This window comes from Nyctereutes procyonoides, unplaced genomic scaffold (genome assembly GCF_905146905.1).
Source record: "Nyctereutes procyonoides isolate TBG_1078 unplaced genomic scaffold, NYPRO_anot_genome, whole genome shotgun sequence".
NCBI lineage: Eukaryota > Metazoa > Chordata > Mammalia > Carnivora > Canidae > Nyctereutes > Nyctereutes procyonoides.
In genome coordinates this window covers 2,397,873-2,420,370 of record NW_026575137.1, presented here as the reverse complement: position 1 = coordinate 2,420,370, position 22,498 = coordinate 2,397,873, and the positions used below count along the sequence as shown (strand labels likewise).

The 22,498-nt window shown below is 36.4% G+C and overlaps 1 protein-coding gene across 5 annotated transcripts in view; it reads right to left on the bottom strand.

Moving 5' to 3' along the window:
- RALYL (RALY RNA binding protein like) overlaps positions 1-22,498 on the bottom strand; it is a 713,351-nt gene that overhangs the window by 72,288 nt on the left and 618,565 nt on the right. For all 5 annotated transcript variants that reach the window (XM_055303495.1, XM_055303496.1, XM_055303497.1 and 2 more), the window contains 2 exons: positions 16,201-16,248; positions 5,048-5,211 (listed from right to left, as the gene is read on the bottom strand). In XM_055303495.1, the coding sequence (XP_055159470.1) occupies positions 5,048-5,211; positions 16,201-16,248 (212 nt within the window). The remainder of the gene's footprint in view (positions 1-5,047; positions 5,212-16,200; positions 16,249-22,498) is intronic.

The following is a 22,498-nucleotide window of genomic DNA, read 5'->3' as shown; positions in this document are numbered from 1 at the left end:
TGATACTCTCTCCTGATGAAGGACAATGACAGTCAACCAGAGCCCCCAGTTGGCCATGTTTTCATGAGGGTAAATAACTGATATACTTACAACTATTCTGTACCCATACAATCATTCTGTTTTTACTTATATTCATGTAATTTAATATTCACTAAATTATTTTTTAAATTGAATTAAATTACTATTTAATGAATACTAAATTACATGAGATTTTCAACACTTGATTATAAACAGGCCTTGTGTTAGATGATTTTGCCCAACTGTAGGCTAATGTAAGTGTTCTAAGCACATTTAAGGTAAGCGAGGCTAAGCTATGATCAGTAGGTTTCTACTTATGATATCTTCAATTTTCTATGGGTTAATCACCAGAAGTAATGTGATATTAGAATATTTAAAAATGTTGAAATAATGTACAAAGGATATTAGGGAGAAAAGAAACATAATTCAAAAATTCTAGATCCAGCCAAAATATGCATATATGAGGGAAACATAAAGACTCTTTTGGACATGTATAGATTCAGAAATTATGTAATCAATTTACCCAAGAAAATTATTTTAGAAGCAACCTAAAAACTATGAGCTAAAGAAGAATATATGTAAATAATAAGTTTTATAAAATTTTAAATTGAGTCCTATTGGATAATAATAATGATAGATACCGGGAGTTGGCAAATAAGCAATAGGTACAGAATATTTGAAAAAGAAAATATGTATAAAATATAAATATGTAACAGAAGCCTGGAACTAAAACTCTAATATTCATGTATAAAACCTGAACTTTTTGGTGTGGCAAGGGGTATAGAGGTAAGGTGGCTGATGCAGAGACAGGGATAAAGTAAAAGCTTTCAAAAGTTCATGTCTTGGATGAGAGAATAGCTAGTTTTTGATTGTAAGAGATTAATAGGTAAGTATAGATTTATCTGTAACTGTTTAATACGTTAATATAACCACCCATGAAATAGAGAGGCCTAGTAGCATATCCAAATTAAGGCAGTTATGGCAGAAGAGATAGTAATTAAAAAAAAATTAATTAAGCAAGCATAAGGAAAAGTAAAAAAGAGAAAATAATAAATTATATACTTGAAATAAGGATGGAAGGAATATAATCCAATATATTAGTCATTAAATGTAAAATAATCAAATTTCCCTACAAAAAACACAGAGTTTCTTATTGCTTTCAAAAACAAAATCAAGATATATGTTGTTTTCAGGAAATAGACAAAAATAAAGTGACACTGTGGGATACCTGGGTGGCGCAGTTGGCTGAGCATCAGACTCTTGATTTCAGCTCAGTCATGATCTCAGGGTCATGACATCAAGCCCCATGTTGGGCTCTGTGCTGGGTGTGGAGCCTGCTTAAGATTCTCCCTCTCTCTCTCTCTCTCTTTCTCTCCCTCTATCCCTCCCCCTTCTCTCTTTCTCCCTCCCTCCCTCCCTCTCTTCCTCCCTCCCTCATAAATAAATAAACAAACAAATAAATAAATAAAATAAATGACAGTGTTATGGGTTGAAATATGTTCACCTAAAAGATTTGTTGAAGTACTTTGAATGTGACCTTATTTGGAAATAAATCTCTGCAGATATATTCAAGATGAAGTCATTCAAGGTAAGCCCTAATCCAATGTGACTAGCGTCCTTTTAAGAAGAGAAAAGACACAGACACAAAGACTGAGAGAAAAGCACCGAAAGACAGTGGAAGCAGAGATTGAAATGGTGTTGTCTGCAAACCAAGGAGTGCCAAGGACAGCCAGCAGACCAGAAACTAAGAGAAAGGAATGGAACAGATTTGTCCTCTAGAATTTCCAGAAATAGTGCACAGTTCTGCCGACACTTTGATTTCGGACTCATAGGCTCCAAATACCCATGTTTTAAACCACTCAGTTCATGATAATTTATTATATCTGCCCTGGGAAACTAACACATATAAAAAGATCAAAGAGCAAATGGATATATGAGGGAAATGTGAACCAACAGAAAGGCTTATCAGTAAAGGATCAAAGTATTAGACACAGCAGAAGTCAAAGCTAAAAATAGCAAATGGGATATTATATAAATGTAGAAATTACAATTCTCCAAAAGGTTACAGTCAGTATTGAAAAGGCCACAGACTCAGGAGTTTATACTCTGGAACCAGATGCTCTAGAACCTGGCTACAGTTCCTCGCTCTGTTATTGAATGGCTCTGTGAATTTAGAGATACTACTTAAATTTTCTTTGCCTCATTTTCCATATCTATAAAATGAGAATTATAATAACAGTTCATTTATAGGATAGTTATAAGGAATAAATGAATTTATATACGTAAAATATTGTAAAATGAATTAATATCTATAAATGAAGACATATATTAATGCATGATTGAAATAATAGCTATCATAAACACCAAAAGAGTGTCTGCTATTATTCTTTCTCCTATTATTAATATAAAACACTGTATAAAAACTATTCAAGCCACGTGGGATATATAACCAAACCTCAAGAAAAGAAAAACTTTATAAAGTCACTATCATTGTAGAGGATTTTTAGGTAATCACTTTCAGAATTTGGCATAATTTTCCACAAAAGGGCAAGTTGACAGAGGACTGTGTAATACAATCAACAAGGTAAAACACACACTCTGTTCTCTATGAAAAGCAGAAAATGTATTCTGTTTTTCATTTAGAAAATCTGATTATTATGGAGCCAAAAGAAACCCTCAATAATATCCTCAAAAAAAGATTTTTTTATAGTCCCTATTCTCTCTCCATGATCCAAGAAAATTAGAAATCAAAAAATAAAAGGGCCCAAACAATGTAACCATTGTTTTGTTTTAAATAGTAAAAGATATTTACTTTCAAATAACTTCTAGAAAGTACTACTTTTCTCTGCAATAGCGTGGTATATGACAGTCACATGGCTGAGTCCTACTCAGTTGCACTTGCCCCAGAATGGCCACCGACCAGTGGTTCGTAACGAGGGTGGTACTATCTCCTAAGGGAAGATTTAGAAAAGTACAACACTATGTACAGTTGTTACAAAGACTGAGGAATGCTACTGGCATTTAGGGTTTGGGGGTGAAGAATCCTAAAGTTCTACAAAGCCCAGAATACTCTTATACAATATAGAACTTCCATGGTCAAAGTGCCAATAAGGCTCCCATTTTCAAACATTGTTTTAACAGGGACGACAGGGCAAAGACCACAGATGCTTAAGATATTTCCATTTGAAATTAAGTTAGTATCACCCTGGTAAAAAAGTCTTCTATAAAACTAGCAGGCAATTCAGTGTTCAATTTTTCACAGCAAGAACCAAATTCAAGAACTTTCTTTGCTTTTGACAATAATCTGAGAGCATATGAGACTCTTCAGAGATTGCTGCAGAAAGTAATTTTCTTTTCTTACTAAGACTCAAAAAGGGAATTCATATTTATCCACAGAATAGATAGATAAATGGGTAAATAAGTACACAGGGAACTGTAAATCAATTTAATTTGCTATTTGGCTAAGTCAAATTCTGAGCAAACCAAACTTGAGTTATTTACCAGAAGCATCAGTGCTTTTGGCAACTATGTTTTGGCACATTCTTATGTGAAATCAAAATATTGTAACAGTGTTCTTTCCTAGTATTTCTTATGGTACTTAGGTAATGTTCTATTGTAGATAGCATGTGGGGATGAAAATAAAGAGACATGGGCTCTAGTCTTGGCTAGGTGACCTTCTCTGTGTTTACTCACCGATTTAAAATTGGGATAATAGTTTGCCTCATTGGTCTTAAAAGGCTGGGATGCAGAGTAACCGTAAAGTCCCTACAATGGCCTGCCCAACTACTCTGGAACTTGCTCTCCCTCTACCTCTTTGACCTTATTTCCAGCTACATCTTCCCTCTCTTCCTCTGCTGCAGCCACACTGGCTTCCCGGTTGGTCTTTGACTATTAACCTAAGGTCTCAGCACTGACCATTCCCCTCCCAGAATATTCTGTCCCTGAGAGCTTCAGGCTCACTCTCTCACTTCCTTCCTTCCATCAAGTCTCTGTTCTAATGCTACTTTCATCAGAGAGAGGTAAGCTATATACCATCCTATGAAACTTTCTCTTTTGCTTTATTTATTCTTTGACATAGGGATGATCTACTGAGTAACATCTCGTTCTAACGTATTTGCTTATTGTCTGTCTCTTCTCTGCTACAAAGTAATCTCAAAGAATGCGAGAAAATTTTCTTTTTCTAATGAATGATATTCTAATAAGTTAGTTTTTCTGAATCACTCTCTCTAAAAATTTAGCGATGTCTTTAGTTGGAAAGTTTATATCTCTACTTTATTTTTTTTCATGTTTATTTTTTTTAAATTATTTATGATAGTCACACACACACAGAGAGAGAGAGAGAGAGAGAGAGAGAGAGGCAGAGACACAGGCAGAGGGAGAAGCAGGCTCCATGCACCGGGAGCCCGACGTGGGATTTGATCCCGGATCTCCAGGATCCCGCCCTGGGCCAAAGCGCAGGTGCCAAACCACTGCGCCACCCAGGGATCCCTATATCTCTACTTTAATGTGAAGTGACGTTACTATTTTATTTTTTATGACATGATATATACTTTCAGACACATAACCAAGAGTGATTTAGAGTAGTATGGGAAGTCACATTTTTCACATCTCTATTATGTCATTTGTCTATCCTAATTATCCCAGTGCTCAAATAGTCAAAGTGTGCACTATTTTGCATACTATTTCCTTGGAAAGATCGCATATGCCCTCTCTTTGGAAGTGAATTTTTTTTCTTCCCTAAAAGCAACATGTTGTATTTCACAACTTAAACATGTTACAAGCCAGGTGGGCCAAGAAGCATGTTACTTGCTCTGATAAAAGTTTTGAAATGGGTCCTTTTATTAGTCATGCTTGTGTGTGTCCCACTATGAGGAAAGGTTGAGTCCCTTTCTTAACCATTTTATATTTCTCTAATACTTTGTACATAACGGAAACTCCAAAATTGTTAACTTATTGAATATAGGCATTTGCACAATGACAAGCAGCCCCTCCCTTCTTAAACAGAAATCAAGTAAGGAAGAGTACTTACACTTAGAGCCTGATGAAGATGACCCACTGACGGTAGATCTCGATCCCCCTTTCATGGAAAAGACTCCTTTTCCCCTGCGAGTCGTTGTGACAGCCACTCTGGGACGCTTCAGTGGAATCACTGCACGGGGGGGTGGGGGCACACGCCCATGGTAATCAAATAACCTTCACAAAACACAAGTGTGGCTGAGAGTTGGTTTATGCCTAAGTGTTCTATCAAATGCGTGAAACAATTAGAGAATGGCCTCGTAAAAAAGGTCGATAAATGTTCTTGTTATTGTTGTTCTCACACAGGCATTTATTAGAAACAGGATTCTAATACAGTCTATGCATTCTGGGCATTAGAATCTGACTCTCCAATATCGCCTCATCCTTAAGGTATGAAAGGACAAGGAACTTTGCCCCACAGTACCCGGCAATTTGTTGAAATCATGCTGACCTATGTTCTCAAGTATATTTCTTTGTGCAGTTTAACAGATTTACCCTTCTTAGAATAGAAATCTTCCTCTTATATAGCAACACTTATTAGCATACTAGCTTGAAAAGAGGAAAAGGTCATGCAGAATTAAGGACAAAGCAAAGCAAATTATTGTTCCATCACAAAACAGCTCATAAGGAAAATAATTTTGAAGTAAGTCTAGATTAAAGAGAACTGTGACACACAAATCAACATGGTGCCACACCTGTCTCTAAGGACTTTTTAAGTAGCAAAAGGCTCCTCCAATGTAGAAAAAGGAAGACTGGGTTTGAATAGAATGGCACTATGCTGGTATTAGAGTACCGGTGGAAATAGGTATCTTTTTATTATTCTGACCATTTGCTAGACATGCAAATTGAGCTAGTGATATTTGTATGGTAAGCTACTGAAAATTTCTTTAACCAAAAAAAAAAAAAACTACCAATAAAAATTCTAGAAGCTTACTAAAAAGTGAAAAATGATATTCAGCACAATCAATGCATTTCCACTAAACGAGAGGCATAAAAGTATGGGAATATTTACTCTTTTATATAAATATGTAATTCATAGATTCAAAAGCTTCATATTATTCATACTACATACTCATACACAAATTTTTTGCACACTTAGCACATTTGAGAAACATAAAAGGTCAGAGAAAAAATATGAGCATATATTTACTCATTTGTTTATTTATTTATTTATTTAAATAAGTTACTTTTTTATTGGTGTTCATACTCACTCATTAAAAAAAAAACAAAACTATTTACCCGTGAACCAGTGTGTTATCCACTATAAAGAGAATTGTGTTATTGACTTAGAATGATCATTGATACTACTTTATTGTGACACCATTATATGGATTACATTCTCATAATTGTTTTAAAACAGTCAATATGAATAATCTATATGAAAGTCAGAAATGAATTTCAAAAATAGGAAGAAAACAGTTTCTGTAATAGGCCATTTTATAAAATTACATCTTATTTATGCATACAGATGAATCCCTTTTTAGAAAATAATATATGAAATATAACAAAAATTGAGATAGGTGCAAAACATTCAAAACTATGATGCTATGGAGGTAAAAACGTAGTATCTAAACCACACTTCAAGCTGAACTTAGTACTGGGAATGTCTCCTACTTTAGAGAGCTAAAGTGTTCAAAAACTATTTGGAAGCATGCTGGGGAGAAACTAAGAGATGTCTGGAAAGGAAAAGAAATGAAATGAGACAGAGTTCAAGAGAGGTGCCATCCTCTGTGAATAAGCAAAGTCCATTAGAGCCGAAGAACTGCTAGCAAAGAACAGGTCATGGATGTCAACACATTATAGTTTACTTCAAAGAGTATAAGCAGGATGAAGCTGAAAAGGGTTATGAATATCATCCATACCACTAGGGGCTGGAAATCAAAAGGGTCAACTAAACCTGCCCCTCATTTCAATCACAAAACAAGGACTACATTACTTATTTATAAGTTGAATTCACACAGCACCTTAAGCTAGTGAAGCAAAATACGAAGGTACTTTTTATGAGCTATAACACCCAAAGCTACTGAGGGCGAAAAAAAAATATGGCAATTGACTCATCTCTTCCAGCATAGATGCTGCTGCTTCAGATGAAAGGCAAGCTCTTTTGGAAGGACCATTTCCCCAGGCCATGAAAGTGCAATTTAGCTGGTTCATTAATTAAGCTAATCTATAAGTAGGGTTAAGAAAATTTCAAAAGCACAACTAAAATATACAGCGAACTAAGAAAGTCATAATGAAAATGCAGGCCAAGTAAAGCCACCGTATTCACCACTACTTCAGCCACTATGTAATTCAAGAATGTTTTACAGGAGAGTGAAATGTTTATCACTATTTCTATTGCTTCCCGCAGCCAAGGATTATAAAGCCTCCCCCCGTGTTGGCCAGGCCTAATCTTATGTCGAGAAAACAGAGCTGCATTCGTTCACTGTATTTGTGACATACTTTTAGTCTGCGACATACATTTTAGTCACACACTCCGTATATGTCGTGTCCTTTGCTGTCAATTCCTATAGAGCATAGCCCTTGTTCTCTGGATATTTTGGTGAGTTGCTTTAAAGGGCAATAAGTTTTCCTCATCAAGGAATCAGGTAAGGTTTTACAAATTCTTTTTGCCACTCTGATGGGAAAGATATGCAGTATCAGAACTTATATTTTAAAAAGGGATGTGTCATTTACAACACCCCCCCCCCAAAAAAAAAAACAACTAAATAAGGATATGGGCACTTCACATGACAGTGTTATTCTGGATTTTACACAATTTCATGGAGTCGAGGCATTGGTTCAATTTTCATTGGCTACACTCGAGTTTACCAGAAATAAAAGGAAGGAAGACTGGGTATTGTTCTAATGCACAAAACCTTAACCAGGCAAGGATGGGAAGCAGAGGCAGATTTTCTGGAATTCAAGACAGGATGTAGGGGTTCTTCTAAATGCAGAGGGAAGCAGATGGGAGGTAACCCATGAAGGGAGATAGAACCATTGGATTTCTCATCAGAATTCTGTTTACAGAAAATCTAAGAAATTTTACCTTTATAAGGTGTTAGATCAGCAAATATTGTTGAGACATAGGAAATAGTCCAGTTAGCATTATAGACTGACAACAAAGATTGCAATGCAACAGAATTAAAAGGAATCCAAATCTCAAAGGTCGGTTAAAAGCTTAAAGTTTCTTCTTTCTTCTTAAGTTTTTGGTTTCTTCCACTCTTAGAATTACATTCCTTCTCCTTTTCTTTAATGGTTCTCCTTTTCTTCAGCAGTACTTCATTTTACCTAATATGCATAGAATACTGTTTTCCCCCTAATATTTATTGGTCAAATAAATAATGATTTATAATGAAGCCAAACACACAATTTTTCCTTCCTCAAGGTCTATTTTAAAATAAGAACCCTAAGAGACCCACTCTCAAGCAGTAAATAAAGTAAATGCAACCAGATTTTACTAAAAACAACCCATTAAAGAAATATGAGGATGTAATTTGCCTTCTTAATAAACATTTCCACTTTTCAAGTGTTCATTTCTTGTTTGGAATTCTGTTTGCTTTAATGATAGCTGAGATATGTAATTTTATTACCTAGCAAAAGGTAAAATCTGGTAAATAATATTTATGTACCTGATAAAAATACACGTAGGTTGTCTCTAGGAGAATATGGATATTTGCTTTTAAAAATTAGCTGTGTTTTGGACAAAGCAATCTAACGGCATATTGGCATATAAAATGAATATACTTTGGAATTCTTGTTTTTATTAAAAGCTTGTTAGTATTAAGCTTAATAATAAAGCAACATTTTTGAAAAAATACACGAAAAAACATAACTCTCTATCTCGTATTCTAAAACAACTATTATATGGAGCACCTGGGTGGCTCAGTTGGTTAAGCATCTGACTCTTGATTTTGGCTCAGATCATGATCTCAGGGTTGTGAGATGGAGCCCTCTGTCAAGTTCTGCCCTGGGCATGGAGCCTGCTTGAGATTCTTTGTCTCCCAGTCCTTCTCCCTCTCTCTCCCTCTCAATAAATAAATAAACAACTACTATCATTTTCTAATCTTTTTTTTCCCCACAAGTATCCATTTTTTTCACATAGTTGAGAACATAATATATACATAGTTCTGTATGTGGGCTATTCTCCTAGGTTTATATTAAAAACATTTCTCCAGCCTGCAAAATGGTCTTCCTAATGTTTATTTTAATTGCTGTGGTGCATTTTCTCAAACAGATATATCATATTCTAATAATCGTGACCTGATTGACTTTGACTTAATGCCTATTTTTCTTTCTTTTTTTTTTTTTAAAGATTTCATTTATTTATTCATAAGACACACACACACACACACACACACAGAGGCAGAGACACAGGCAGAGGGAGAAGCAGGCTCCATGCAAGGAGCCCGACATGGGACTCCATCCTGGGACTCCAGGATCACGCCCTGGCCCGAAGGCAGGCGCTAAACCACTGAGCCACCCAGGGATCCCCTAATGCCTATTTTTCACTGTTAGCTACTGTGGTTTAAAAATTAAAAAAAAAAATTAATGTAATATTTGCATAATACTTTGTTACTGAACACTAAATTTTAATTTTAGATAAATTATTTAGATAGATTTCAAGAATTGGTAATTACCTGTTTTTTCTTTTTCTAAATTTCCCTCATGAAAAGAGTTCTTCATTTTTCTTACTGTGAATCAAAGGCTATAGTCACCATGTGCTTAATGCTAACAAAAACATGTGGTCTGGACTAGGGGTCAAAAAAATGAGGCTGCCTACAGCTCAAAACTGAGAACAAGTTCAGAGCCATGTCCTCACTGGGGCTTTGTAGCAAGTGTGAATATCAGTAACCAGAGGATCAGAGATCTTCCTCTGTGTCTTGATTCAACCTTGAACCCTTCTCTTCTGCATGTTTAACTTCCTACAGATGTATAGTCTATAAAATCAAATTAAGGTGTTGATTCATTTTTTAAAACGATTTTATCTATTTGAAAGAGTGAGAGAGAGTGGGCACAGGCAGGGGGAAGTGTGGAGGGAGAGGGAGATACAGACTCCCTGGGGAGCAGGGATCCCAACTTAAACCTGGATCCCAGGCCCCTGGGATCATGACCTGAGCTGAAGGCAGATGCTTAACAGACTGAGCCCCCCAGGCGCCCCAACACCTATTCCTTTTTAAGAAGGGATATATTTGAAATCCACATGAATAATTCTTACAGCCTACTCACTATATTTATTTTGTACCCTGCTTGAATTACTCAAAATTCATAAAATCTGTCTATAACTTCCACCTTGATTTCAAGTAAGCATTTGGTTTCAACTGAATTAGAACATTTCAAAGGCACACTTAACTGCAGAGCAGTAAATGAATAATTTCTATTGTTTTGCGTTATTAAAATTTTCCAAGATTTTCCGTGAAGTCTTCCTAGATCTTGTGCAGGTATTTCTTGAATATGCTTTTAAAGACAAGCCGACTGAAATCTTTGAATGATCTTTTCTGCAGTTTTTTGACCTTAATATAATCTTCACCCTTTGCACAACTTTGCTATCTATTATATTTTGTATACAGCTCTGGGTAATGAAAAAGTTAATACATTCAAATAGCATTTTTGAGGTTATAAATAAGTAAAATGATTCTCCTATTCATTGCTTATAATTCTATAACGTGGATGAAGTGACTGGCCCAAGTTTAACCAGTCAGCACATATGCAATTAGGCCTGAAACTCATGTCTTCGGACTCTAAATCACAGGCCCTTTGTCAAGTGTACCATAATGTCATTTCTAAATATTTTAAGTGGAATACTATTTTATTAGATGGTAATTTAAACTTGCATAATGAAACATTCATTGCCTCTTGCTAATATGTTTTTCCAATATTTATGAATATATGCCGTCCTCTATAATCAATGAAACAACTGCAACTTATTGGGGAGTTTTTTTATTAACTACAACTCTAGAAGCTTCTCTTCTGTTAAGTTACACAAGGTCCAGGGAAAGCCTGGGTGGCTCAGCGGTTTAGCGCTGCCTTCAGCCCAGGGCCTGATCCTGGAGACCTGGGATGGAGTCCCATGTCAGGCTCCCTGCATGGAACCTGCTTCCTCCTCTGCCTGTGTCTCTGTCTCTCTGTCTCTCTGTCTCTCTCTGTGTGTCTCTCATGAATAAATAAATAAAATCTTAAAAAAAAAAGTTACACGAGGTCCAAATTGTGTCAGAGTTGAACAATGCCCATTTCACATCATTTAATATGGATGTATGTTTTCTATATGGTGAAGCCCTTCTAGCATTTCTTTTTCTCTATTAACAGAAGTTTACTTATACTGGGGGTTATGTGCTTTTCCTGATACTGCTGAAAAAAGACTGGATTAACACTGCTAATATCTCATAAATTGAAAACATTCCCTGGGGGATTCAATATACTTTTAGGTATATATCCTTTTACTTCACTTGGAAGAGTATAAATATTGATGTTTAGTTTTAATAACATGTAATGTCCTTCATTTAGAGTCAGACTTGACCTTTTAGAAGAAAATGCCATTTAATGCTATAAATTATTGAGCAGTGCTTTGTGTAATATGAAAAAAGTTTAGAATAACCACTCAGGTCTATTATTTAGTGATACTCTTCCTGATCCCTGAAACCACGAACAGACACTAACTCAGTCCTTAGGAAGTTATTGCTGGGCCAATGTATCAAAACAATGACAGTATGATGGCCCTTGGTGTAAAGTCCTTTTGTAAGCTGCAACTATCTAAGGGCTGAAAATCCCCAATCACATTAGAATCCCCAAACCTGGCAGAAACCAGATAACCATAGGATCTGGATGTATGGCAGTGACCAAGCTATTATCTCTCAGCTTCAAACCCACCTTTAGCCACAGCTGGGGTTGGGACTCCGCCAACCGCATTTCTGTGGGGGTCAGCTGGCTCCTTGCTGGGCTCAGCCAACAAAGGACCTAGAGGGAGACTGCAAGACTGGAGCAGAAAGACACGACATGGTCCTTCCTCTTTGGCTGCCTATTCTAGTCGGCATCACTCCAGCCTCATTTCTTCACCCCGGCAGCAGTGATGCATCCTGGGAGCAGCAGCTGAGTTCCAGTATGAGTCCTTTTGCAAGACCTGCACAAGAGTGTCTTCACATTCCCTCAAAGAGGTCTAGTTCCAGTCCTCTGTGTTCTCCCTCTGGGCTCAGAAAAGGCAGCAGCAGCTGAGCAGAACCTCCTAGTCCCAGTTTCTGCTCTATAATTTCCTTTATCTAGATGAAGTTTTGGTAATCCCAACCTCTTCCTCTGTTTCCTAGAGTTGGTACCGGCTTCCTGTAGTTGCTAAGTCCATTATGCCATAAGTGTTGTGTTTTTGCTTTTTCAGTTCCTTAATACCTAGTTGGAAAGTATTTTCGTACAATTATTCCTGTTAAATATAACTAAATGATTTCTGTGTTCCGAACTAAAACCAAAGCAGGTTGGGGTTAAAGGAAATAGCTGAGGATTCTTTCTTTGCAAGAAGTGTGTTGAAGATCCCCAATCACATTAGAATCCCCAAATCTGGCAGAAATCTGATATCCATAAGATATAGATGTATGATATAGATGTATAGTGACTAAGCTGTTCTGCTCTGGGAGCAGAAGGGAAAACAAGATAAACAAAATAATCCAGAGGTGTCACAATAGGCTGTTTTGGAACAACTGACCAACCAGTTGATTTCTCTGTCATAGGGACAATGCTACATGACTGTCAGTATAAGAAATGCATTCACTATCATAGTTAATGGTTAATGGTTAGCTGTTACTAGCTAACATTGTGCAGTAAAAATATACCAGGCATAATGCAGATCGTTATTCATGTTACTTCATTTAATCCTCAGAACAATCTTATGAGGCAGGAATTAATTTCTTGCTCACTTCATGGATGAGACAACCTGTTTTGTGGTATTAAATAACTCACTTAAGTTTGCACCACCAGTAAAAAGAGAAAAAAAATTAACCACAAATTCAAGCAGAGTGTAATTTATAAGAAATTACTGTGGATAAAACTGTTAGCACTTTGTAAGCTATTTATATCGTCCAGCCTCTCCATTCTGTTCTCCCTTTGCGACAATCTATTTTCATAGGGAACTCCTGACTCTATCTATCCACTAGTGGCGGATGCTTATATCTTTCTTAGCCAAGTGCAAAAACTGGAAAATAAACTAATAAGGACACAGTCTGTTCAGACAGTCTGTTAACAATACAACCATACTGATCTTTTGTACCTTAATAAGCCAAACAGATTTTTATATAAGACAAATAAATGATTTGGGGGATTGTTCAGAGTTAGCTTTTTTGTGTAGTGGAGAATCATCTGAAAGCTTCAAGCTCTATAACTCTTTGGCTGATTAAGGCTCTTGCTCTTTGGTAGATAGGATAGATTTCTTTAACATCTATCTATCTATCTATCTATCTATCTATCTATCTATCTATCTACCTACCTACCTACCTACCTACCTACCTACCTACCTACCTATTTATCTATCTATCTAATGATGTTACTGGGCTATAATTTAGATAGAAACTCCATTTCACATAGAAATTCTTTAAATGTAGAAGGAAATCACAAGATAGAAAACACTTAAGAGAAGACAATGCTCAGTTTCATATTGACAGACTAAAAGACAATGTGTATTAATTTAAAACTTTATTCATAGCAATTAGGACAGTGTTCTGCATCCTGAAAAAAAAAAGTTGTATTAGAAAATGTTTTTAGAATTGTCAAAAACTAAAAGTTTCAAATAGTACGCACACTATTTAAATGTTATCTTTTCTTAATAGTAAATGGGCTTATTTTATGCTGCCAGATATTTTTTAGGATAAGATACTATAAACTGATATTTATAAAAAAAATACTGTATTTGTAGCAATTATAAAAATGATTTGAGAAAACTGTCCTTTGAAATTCATATTTGGTCATAAAGGCATAACTAGTGGGAAAACTTTCTTAACTGAGTAGTTGAACATAGTGGTTATGAAGGTATGTTCTGGTCTAATACCCTTTTACGCAAGGCTTTCTTCTTTTATTTAACTCCATGGACTAATATTGCTCCCCCTCTGTTTTGCATATTCACACAGGTGGTTACTGAATCTATATGAATAGTTAATAATTGTAGTCTTGTCATAAATTTACTGTATGACCTTGGGAAAACCAAAGTCTCTCTGAATCTAAGGAGATGAATTAAGGACACAAATGCAGTATCTACTATGTTTGAGACTTAATGATATTGCCTGAGGATACGACGACACACAAAACTGAGCATCCTTCCTGTCTTCATGGAGGAAGAGAGGCAGACAGGAATCAAATCCTGTCATCACAAAGCAATACAGCAGTACAAAAGCAGAAGTGCTGTGAAGGAACAGTACTGGGTGCTGAGAGAGGGGAACAGAGGAGCCTAATTTAGTTCGAGAGTGGTGTTCATGCTGAGATCTGAGGGATGAAGTCAAGTTAACTAGATAGCAGAGGGAGGAATGGGGAGAAGGAGCAGCAGAGAAGACAGTGCTGAGGGAGGAGGGTACATGGTGTTCTTGTGGAACTGAAAAAGGAGCTGCATGGCTGGACTGAAAAGAAGGCCCTTCCAAGGGAATATGAAGTTTCTTCCTTATTTAACACGCCCATTATGAGCTATTTTTCTGAGTTTGCATTTCTATACCTTGCAATTTTTTTTGTTTGTTTGACTAGAACTTGCAACTAAAAAGCTTAAAAGATATGTACCCTCATTGTTGTGTGCGTGGTCTAATGATCTATGTACAGTGTGGGCCCTTGATTGCATATCTCAGAATTTCAGTCACCAATCTTTAGTTAAATAGCACATCTCCCCACAGCACAAATCAAATTTCAGTTACCACCGTCTATTCATAAAATGATTTCATAAAGTGCAAACTTTGCTGCTGGTTTTGCAGTCCACAAATCACTGTGCAAATAAGAGAGGTGCATTATGGTCAGCGATCAGTCACATCACTTCATTCAAAGGGTGTCTGGTTGCCATGCATCTGTTATTCAGGGCACACACACAGACAGCAACTGTGTGGTGTCTTGTCTCCTTCGTGCCAGTGACAAACCCACATGGCACTTGACAATAATGGATAATCCAAAAAGGAAATGGGTCAACAAAGATGAGAATGCAGCAAAAAATAGAAGAGGGATCACACTGGAAGTGAAATAAGATGAAATGGGATGGGATTGCAGGAGAAATGGCTGACTGAGAATTGTTGACCCTTTTTTATTAGAGAGACACTAGGTATGGAGCCCGAGGTACGTCATGAAAGCAAGTATATTGACATGAATGAAGAATACAGTTGTGAGGTGATAAAAAGGGATGATGATGCCCCAGAAGAAGTGACATGGGCAAAATAACCTTACTCTGAGGAACTCTCAGAGATAAGTCACAACACCAATAAGCTGCTGAAGTTGGTTCGGCCTTAGAAAGGAAGGTGACAACTGACCAAGGCGCAAGAAGGATGCTGGTTCTGTAGTGTAAGTTGTACAAGAAAGGAAGCTCTGCTCAAGCTACTTTCAGATAGGTCTTTTTACAAAGAACCAAAACACACTAATTCTCAATATTTCTACTGTTTTAACTTACAGTGTACTTAAAACTATTTTACTGTATTTCTCTATTATTTATAACCAAGAGTAAGAGAGTTTTTAATATTTTTATGAACATTTTTTTAGAGGGGATGGAAACTTCTATTTTTTCCACTAGTTATTAACATCACTTTGTATGGTTTCCTTTATGATCCAAGACTACTATGCAAAGCAAGAACTGTCCGTAGTTTTTACAAATCTAACCAATACAGCATTGAAAGCAGATGCATTTTAGAAGATTGGAGTCATTTTCCAAGTTTACAAAACTCTCAGTCTTGAATCCTAAGTCAACAACAGACCTGCAAACACAATATTGGTTAATTAAATTTTTGGCATATTATTCAACTCTTCCATAACCGAATTTTTGCCTTAAGAACCTCTGAAGACCTAAAAGTCCAAGATGTCTGTGCTTCAGTAAGCACAATGAAAATAAGAAAATCTGTCTATATTATACTTTCTGGGACTTAGTAAAGAATTTTCTTTAAGTATCAATCAAGAACACCTACTAGGAATGAAATATACAAAACAGTTAAAAGATAATTTAACTAAAAGGGAAACAAGAATAAAAAATTTACATACCGATTGTAGAAATCTTCTCTGTAGTAATCATAGTCAAAGACATAACCACTAAAGAGGGAAACAAAAAAATTAGTTGACATTTGTTCAACCACGCTAATTTTGATATTGTTATGAGGTTATAACAAGAAACTTATGCTTTTAAATATTTATTTTTCAATGTAACTATATATCTAAAAAGTTTTACAAAGTAATGTCTGATTGGATATAGTGCCACGTCAAGCTGTTCTATGCCTGACATGCAAGGACTGAAAATGGTTTGTATGGTTTGGAATGAAAGATGAAAGCAGATAGCAAAATAAAATTTTTTAATACCTATAATTAAATATGAATGAAGGCCATTTTTTCCAGATGAGGTATAATATAGTTATGCTTTCTTCCTACGGTATGTACAGTAAGTATGAACAATGAACAAAAGGTTTGGAAAGGAAAGGTTTAATGACCCATTCACGATAAGAATGCTAAATAGAAATGTGGAAAAAAAAATAGAAATGTGGTTTCCTTAGAAATTCAGCATTTTTTTTCATTCTAAAAAATATGATTTAATACACAGAGGAAAAAAATCCACTTTGTCTGAGTCTTACCATCAATTATTTAATATTTTAGGGCACTTAAATAGCAATTAATAAGTACATTTCAGTGTTAAACTTCTTTAAGGAATATACAATAAAAACTGCTACCATCTACTTAGATAATTGTTGGAATTTACAAAGCCCTCTATTTGCATTATTTCCTTTAGTTTTAGTACTCAAAACAACTCTGTAGGATACTGTAACTAGAAGAAACTAAGGTGCAAAGGCCCTACGTGACTTGTTCATTTTTTTATCACTAGTAAGTGACAGAGCTGAGACTGGAGAACAAGTATTCTGAATCTATGTCTGGGGCATTTTTCCATGGCACTGTGCAACCCTCCCCAGCCTGCAAGAAATTTAAACTCATGATGAATGAAGTGTCTATACTACATGGGAATAATTATTTTAAATGTTTATTCAGTAACTTTTTATTGGTATGAAACATACATAACAAGGCTTACCATTCTAACCATTTTTTAAATTTTTATTATTTTTATTTTTTTTCCATTCTAACCATTTTAAGTATACACCTCAGTGGCATTAAGTATATTCACAATGTTGTTTAAACATCACCAATATACATTTCCAGCCTTTTTCATTATCCCAAATAGAAATTCCATACCCATTAAAAGGTAACTCCCCATCCCCCATTTCCCCCTAGCCCCTGGTACTCTCCATCCTCCTTTCTGAATTCGCCTCTTCAAGATACCTCATATAAGTGGAATCATACAATACTTGTCCTTCATAGCCTGGCTAATTTCAGCTAGCATAACATTTTCAAGGTTTATCTAGATTGTATTACGCATGAGAATTTCATTCCTTTTTATGATGGAAAAATATAATGTGTATGCACACATTGCTTTTTGTTTATTCCTCTGTTGATAGACATCTGAGTCGTTCCCACCTCCTGGCTGCTGTGAATAGTGGGATTATGAACATTGGTGTGCAAGTATTTGTTAGAGTCCCTGCTCTCCTCCTTTTGGGGGATGCTGGATCATAAAGTAATTTTATGTTTAACTTTTTGAGGAACCACCATGGGACAGGCATGTAATTTTATATTTCCCAATTGATCAATTTAACAGTCCTTTAGTTTGCAACTATTCTTACATCATGAGAAATGAAAGAACATATTATTTAATCTTAACAGCAACCTATAAGATGTAGGGTATTATCCCAATTTTATAGGACACTGAGATCTGAAGATTTTAAATACCCTACATAACACAAGTTAAGTGTTCTAGTACAGCATAGTCATTCAGGGGCTCATGTATCAGAATTTGATTAAGGACATGTGTGTCAGGAACAGTACTTGGCACTTAAGGTTTAGAAGCAAAATAGATGTCTAACTTTGGTAAGAGCCAATTAGCAAACACAGATGACCTAATTGTATCGATCCATTTCCCTGCTATTCCCACTAGCTCATTCCACATCTTACAAACTCCCCTGCATTTTGTTTCAGCAGAGTTAAGTTCAACCTCTGTCCTCTATTTAGATCATCTTGAATACGGTCTTTTCTTTACCTGTTTAATTTTTATGTTGCGTTTTTTTATTGGACAGTGATGGAAACAGATAAAAAGCGAGTAAGAAAAACATTTTAAACAGGAAATACTGAGAAGTAAATGAATGGGATAATGAAAAACAGAAAGAGAGGACTATTAAAAGAGATTAATCAGGGCTGGCTTCTCTGAGGAGGGGACATGTAACTGGCGACTTGAAGGATGAGAAAGGTCCTATCAAAAGCCAGGGGAGAAAGGGAACAGAGGGAACAGAAGCACAAAGACACAAGTCAGGAAAATGGATTCAGTGAAGCAAGAAGGTTGGTCCAGGGCTACTGCCATCACTCAGACAAGAAATAGCAGCATCCTAGGCAACACTGCAGACAGGATGGAGAGGGTTAGGCAGGTTCAGGACACATTTTGGAGGCAGACTCAACTGAATTTATCACTGAGTCAGTTTAAGAAACTGGGAAGACTGCGTTATCCTTTCACAACTGGGGAAAGATTGGTAGGAATAGTTCTAGAGGAAAATCTTGAGTTCAGTTTCGGACAAGATAGCATTTGGGAGCTCGTGAGACAATCAAGAAACACTTCCACGGGTGACCAACGGCTGCCTTACTGAGGGCAGCCCCAAAGAGAGGGCCTGCTGGGGAAATAAGTCCTGGAGTTGTGAGCATGCTGATAGCAATAAAGCCATAAAGGGGTGAGATGTTTTGCAGGAGTGAGTGTAGAAAGGGAAGGGAGGCTGGTCCTAGGGATTCTAGAATTGTAGAGGTCAAGGGAAGAGGAGAAGAGAGCAAAAATGTCAGGTAGGATGTGGATAGGTGACAGACCTTGATACTATGTAGATCTGAGTCTGGGCCCTGACTTTCACTTGGTATGACATTTGTATTAGTTTGCTAGGGCTGCCATAACGGAATACCACACACCAGGAGGCCTAAAGAACAAAAATTTGGGCAGCCCAGGTGGCTCGGCAGTTTAGCGCTGCCTTCAGCCCTGGGGTGTGATCCTGGAGACCCAGGATCGAGTCCCATGTCTGGCTCCCCGCATGGAGTCTGCTTCTCCCTCTGCCTGTGTCTCTGCCTCTCTCTCTCCTCTCTGTGTATTCTCATGAATAAATCAAATCTTAAAACAAAACAAAACAAAACAAAAATTTATTTTCCCATGGTTTGGAGGCTAGGAGTTCAAGGTCAAGGTGTCAACAGGTTTGGTTTCTTCTGAGGCCACTTTCTTTACCTTGCAAGATGGCTAGCTTCTGTCTCCTCACATGGTTGTCCCTACTCTCCTCTTCTTAGAAGAACATCTGTCATAGTGGATTAGGGCTCACCAGTGTGACCTCATTTTAACTTTATCACCTCTTTAAAGACTCTCTCCCCCAATATAGTCACATTCTGAGGTACTGGGGGTTAAGGCTTCAGTAGGTGAATTCTGGAAGAACGTAATTAGCTTATTGGCAACATTGAACACTGTATTTAATCTTTGCTAACTGCACCTGCAAAATGCAACAGCACAGTTTCTAGCACATTGTAATAAGTCAGTGAACTTTTATTTTTAATTTTTATTTTATTTATTTATTTTGTAAAGATTTTATTTATTCATGAGACACACACACACACACACAGAGAGAGAGAGACAGAGAGGCAGAGACTCAGGCAGGGAGCCTGATGTGGGACTCGATCCTGGGACTCTAGGAACTCTAGGATCACACCCTGGGCCAAAGGCAGGTGCTAAACCACTGAGCCACCCAGAGATCCTCAAGTCAGTGAATTTTTTTTTCATAGAGCTGATACTTAAACAGGCTTTTCCTGAATCAAAAGTTGGTGATTTTTTCCTATTGTGTTACATTTCATCAGACATTTGTTAATTAAAATGAGCTTAATAATTTTAATGCTTTAGTATATATGTTTATTTTTCTTTAGATATTTAAGACAGTATTTTAAGGGTTTATGAACATGATGATGAGAATATTTAATTAAAGATGTATAAATTCATCTTGATTTTTATATTTGTCCTCTCTCTTTTTAAATTCCCTGAGTGCCAAATATGACACATGGACCGATTAATAAATATGCTATTAATGTGGCTCAAAATGATGATTCCACCCATGTATTTCATACCTTTAGGAAATAGTTCAATAATTTAACAGCCTTCTGGAAATTTAAAAATGCATGAGAAAAAGGAAATCATTTTTGTTTTTCTTAGTCGCTGCTTAAATTATCTTGTCCAATTTGCTTATTTTTTTGTTCAATACTGACTGCTGAGACATATTTGCAGAACAAGTTGTAGCTAAGCACCCTGAACTATCTGATCTCCAAGAACCACTGTCTGCCATCAGGAACTCAATTTTACTTGTCACAGTTCAAAATGAAATGAAATGCACAAACAGACCTGTCTTGGTAATCACAAGCCTGTTTTTGTCTTAATGGTTTGGGCTTTTAGCAGAAATACCATGGCTGTAGTTGGCTCAGGTCGTAAGCTGAAAAATCAAGCTGGATTTCCAAAGAAGAAAGATTCAAAGAAATGAAAAGAGATAACCACAGGGCAAGTATGATTTGTGGCAATTATGCTTTCCCAGTGTTCCTGCCACCAGCTTTCTTTTTTTACCCCCTTCCCCAGATTTCGTCTCTCTTAAAAATCCCTTCTTTCTCTTTCTGTGTGAAACTATTTGAAATTACCTGTCAAAAAAATGGCATTTCCAGAAGTCATATTCAGGCTTTTAAGGCGTCTTATGTATTCTAGGATTTTATTGGAAGGAAAAACTTGTCTTTCAAGTTAAAAAAAAAAAAAAGATAGCCTTTCCTTTCTTCATAAATTGTTCTGTTCATGGGCTAATTTACTTTTTCTTTTTTGGAGGAGGGGACTTTTACGGGAGGAACCTTTGCAAGACTCATCATAGCAGCTCTTATGACAAGCTGGTTCTTAGGCTACTGAAACAAAATGGTCATAAATCAGATGTGTTAGGCACTTTCCAAGAAGGAACAAAGTCTAGGAAATATCAGGCCTTCTGTTGTTTGGAGGGATGCTATGTGGCAAGGGGCAGATCCTCAACTTTTTAGAAACGTGGAACAACAGTTTTGAATATTTCACACAAATAGTTCCTCCTTTAAAGCTGGTATACTTTCATGACTTTTATTCTACTCTTCATTGTACCTTTATTCTAACTTCTCAGGTTCCCTCAAAATTTAATGGGAAATGGGAATTAGTAAAGTAATTGTTTAGAGTTGCACACTCATAGTCTTTATTTTATTACTGAGGATTAAATGACACCAAGTAACTTCCCTGGAATTTAATTTAAGCTTTTTCATTTACAGAAGAAGAAACCACAACTCATTAGGTTTTGCAATATATGAGATCAATTTTCTCTAATCCCTTTAAATTCATAAAACCAGCTTCATATGAATAGACTAATACACACAAGTATTTCTTTTTATTTTCTGTCGCCGAACTTCATTAAAATATAATCTGAAGAAAATGAATAAACTTCCCAGCACAAGGAGGGAACATTTTAATGGTTTCCTTACAGACATCTTGCCAATAGTAACTACTACTAAAGCCTTCTCAGTGACTCTATCTGGCTTCCCAAATTAAACTGGATAATCACTTCCTGCGTATTTTAAGTCAGGCACAATACTGGGAGTTGTGGATAATAATATCAGCAGAACATGGTTTCTAACCTCAAGGAATCTCAACCTAAGTACACGGGATTAAATAAAAAATATACATATGACTCTAACTTAAGCAGAATTTGAAAAATGCCAAAACAGAAATAAAAACTGCTATGAGAGCTACAGGAAGAAGAAATAGAATGTGGTTGGTGGGAGACAGGTCTCAAACAAGGCTTTATGAAAGAGATGGCATTTGAAATTGGTCTTTGTAAAGGTTAAGAATTTGACAAGTGAGCGTTCAAAAAGAGGCCCTTCCAGAAGGTCAAGAAGTGGTGGCAGAAAAATGTGGAACAAGTTTGCAGAACAGTGCTTTATGAAGATTATTCCCTGTCATTAGCACAGCCTTTCTTCAGAGTACCCATGGAAGTCATGACTGCAGAAGTTTAAGGTAGGCTAATGGACTAAATTTCCAGAGCACACTTCTCCAAGGTTGTTAGGAGAAGTAGCCTCAGAGGTACCTACAGGATCTATTTCTAACTTGTCATAAAATCTGGTGCAGGTTTCCAAATGTCAGAGTATATACAGTTGAACAGATTTATAAGATTTGTCAAGATAATATGTGGACAAA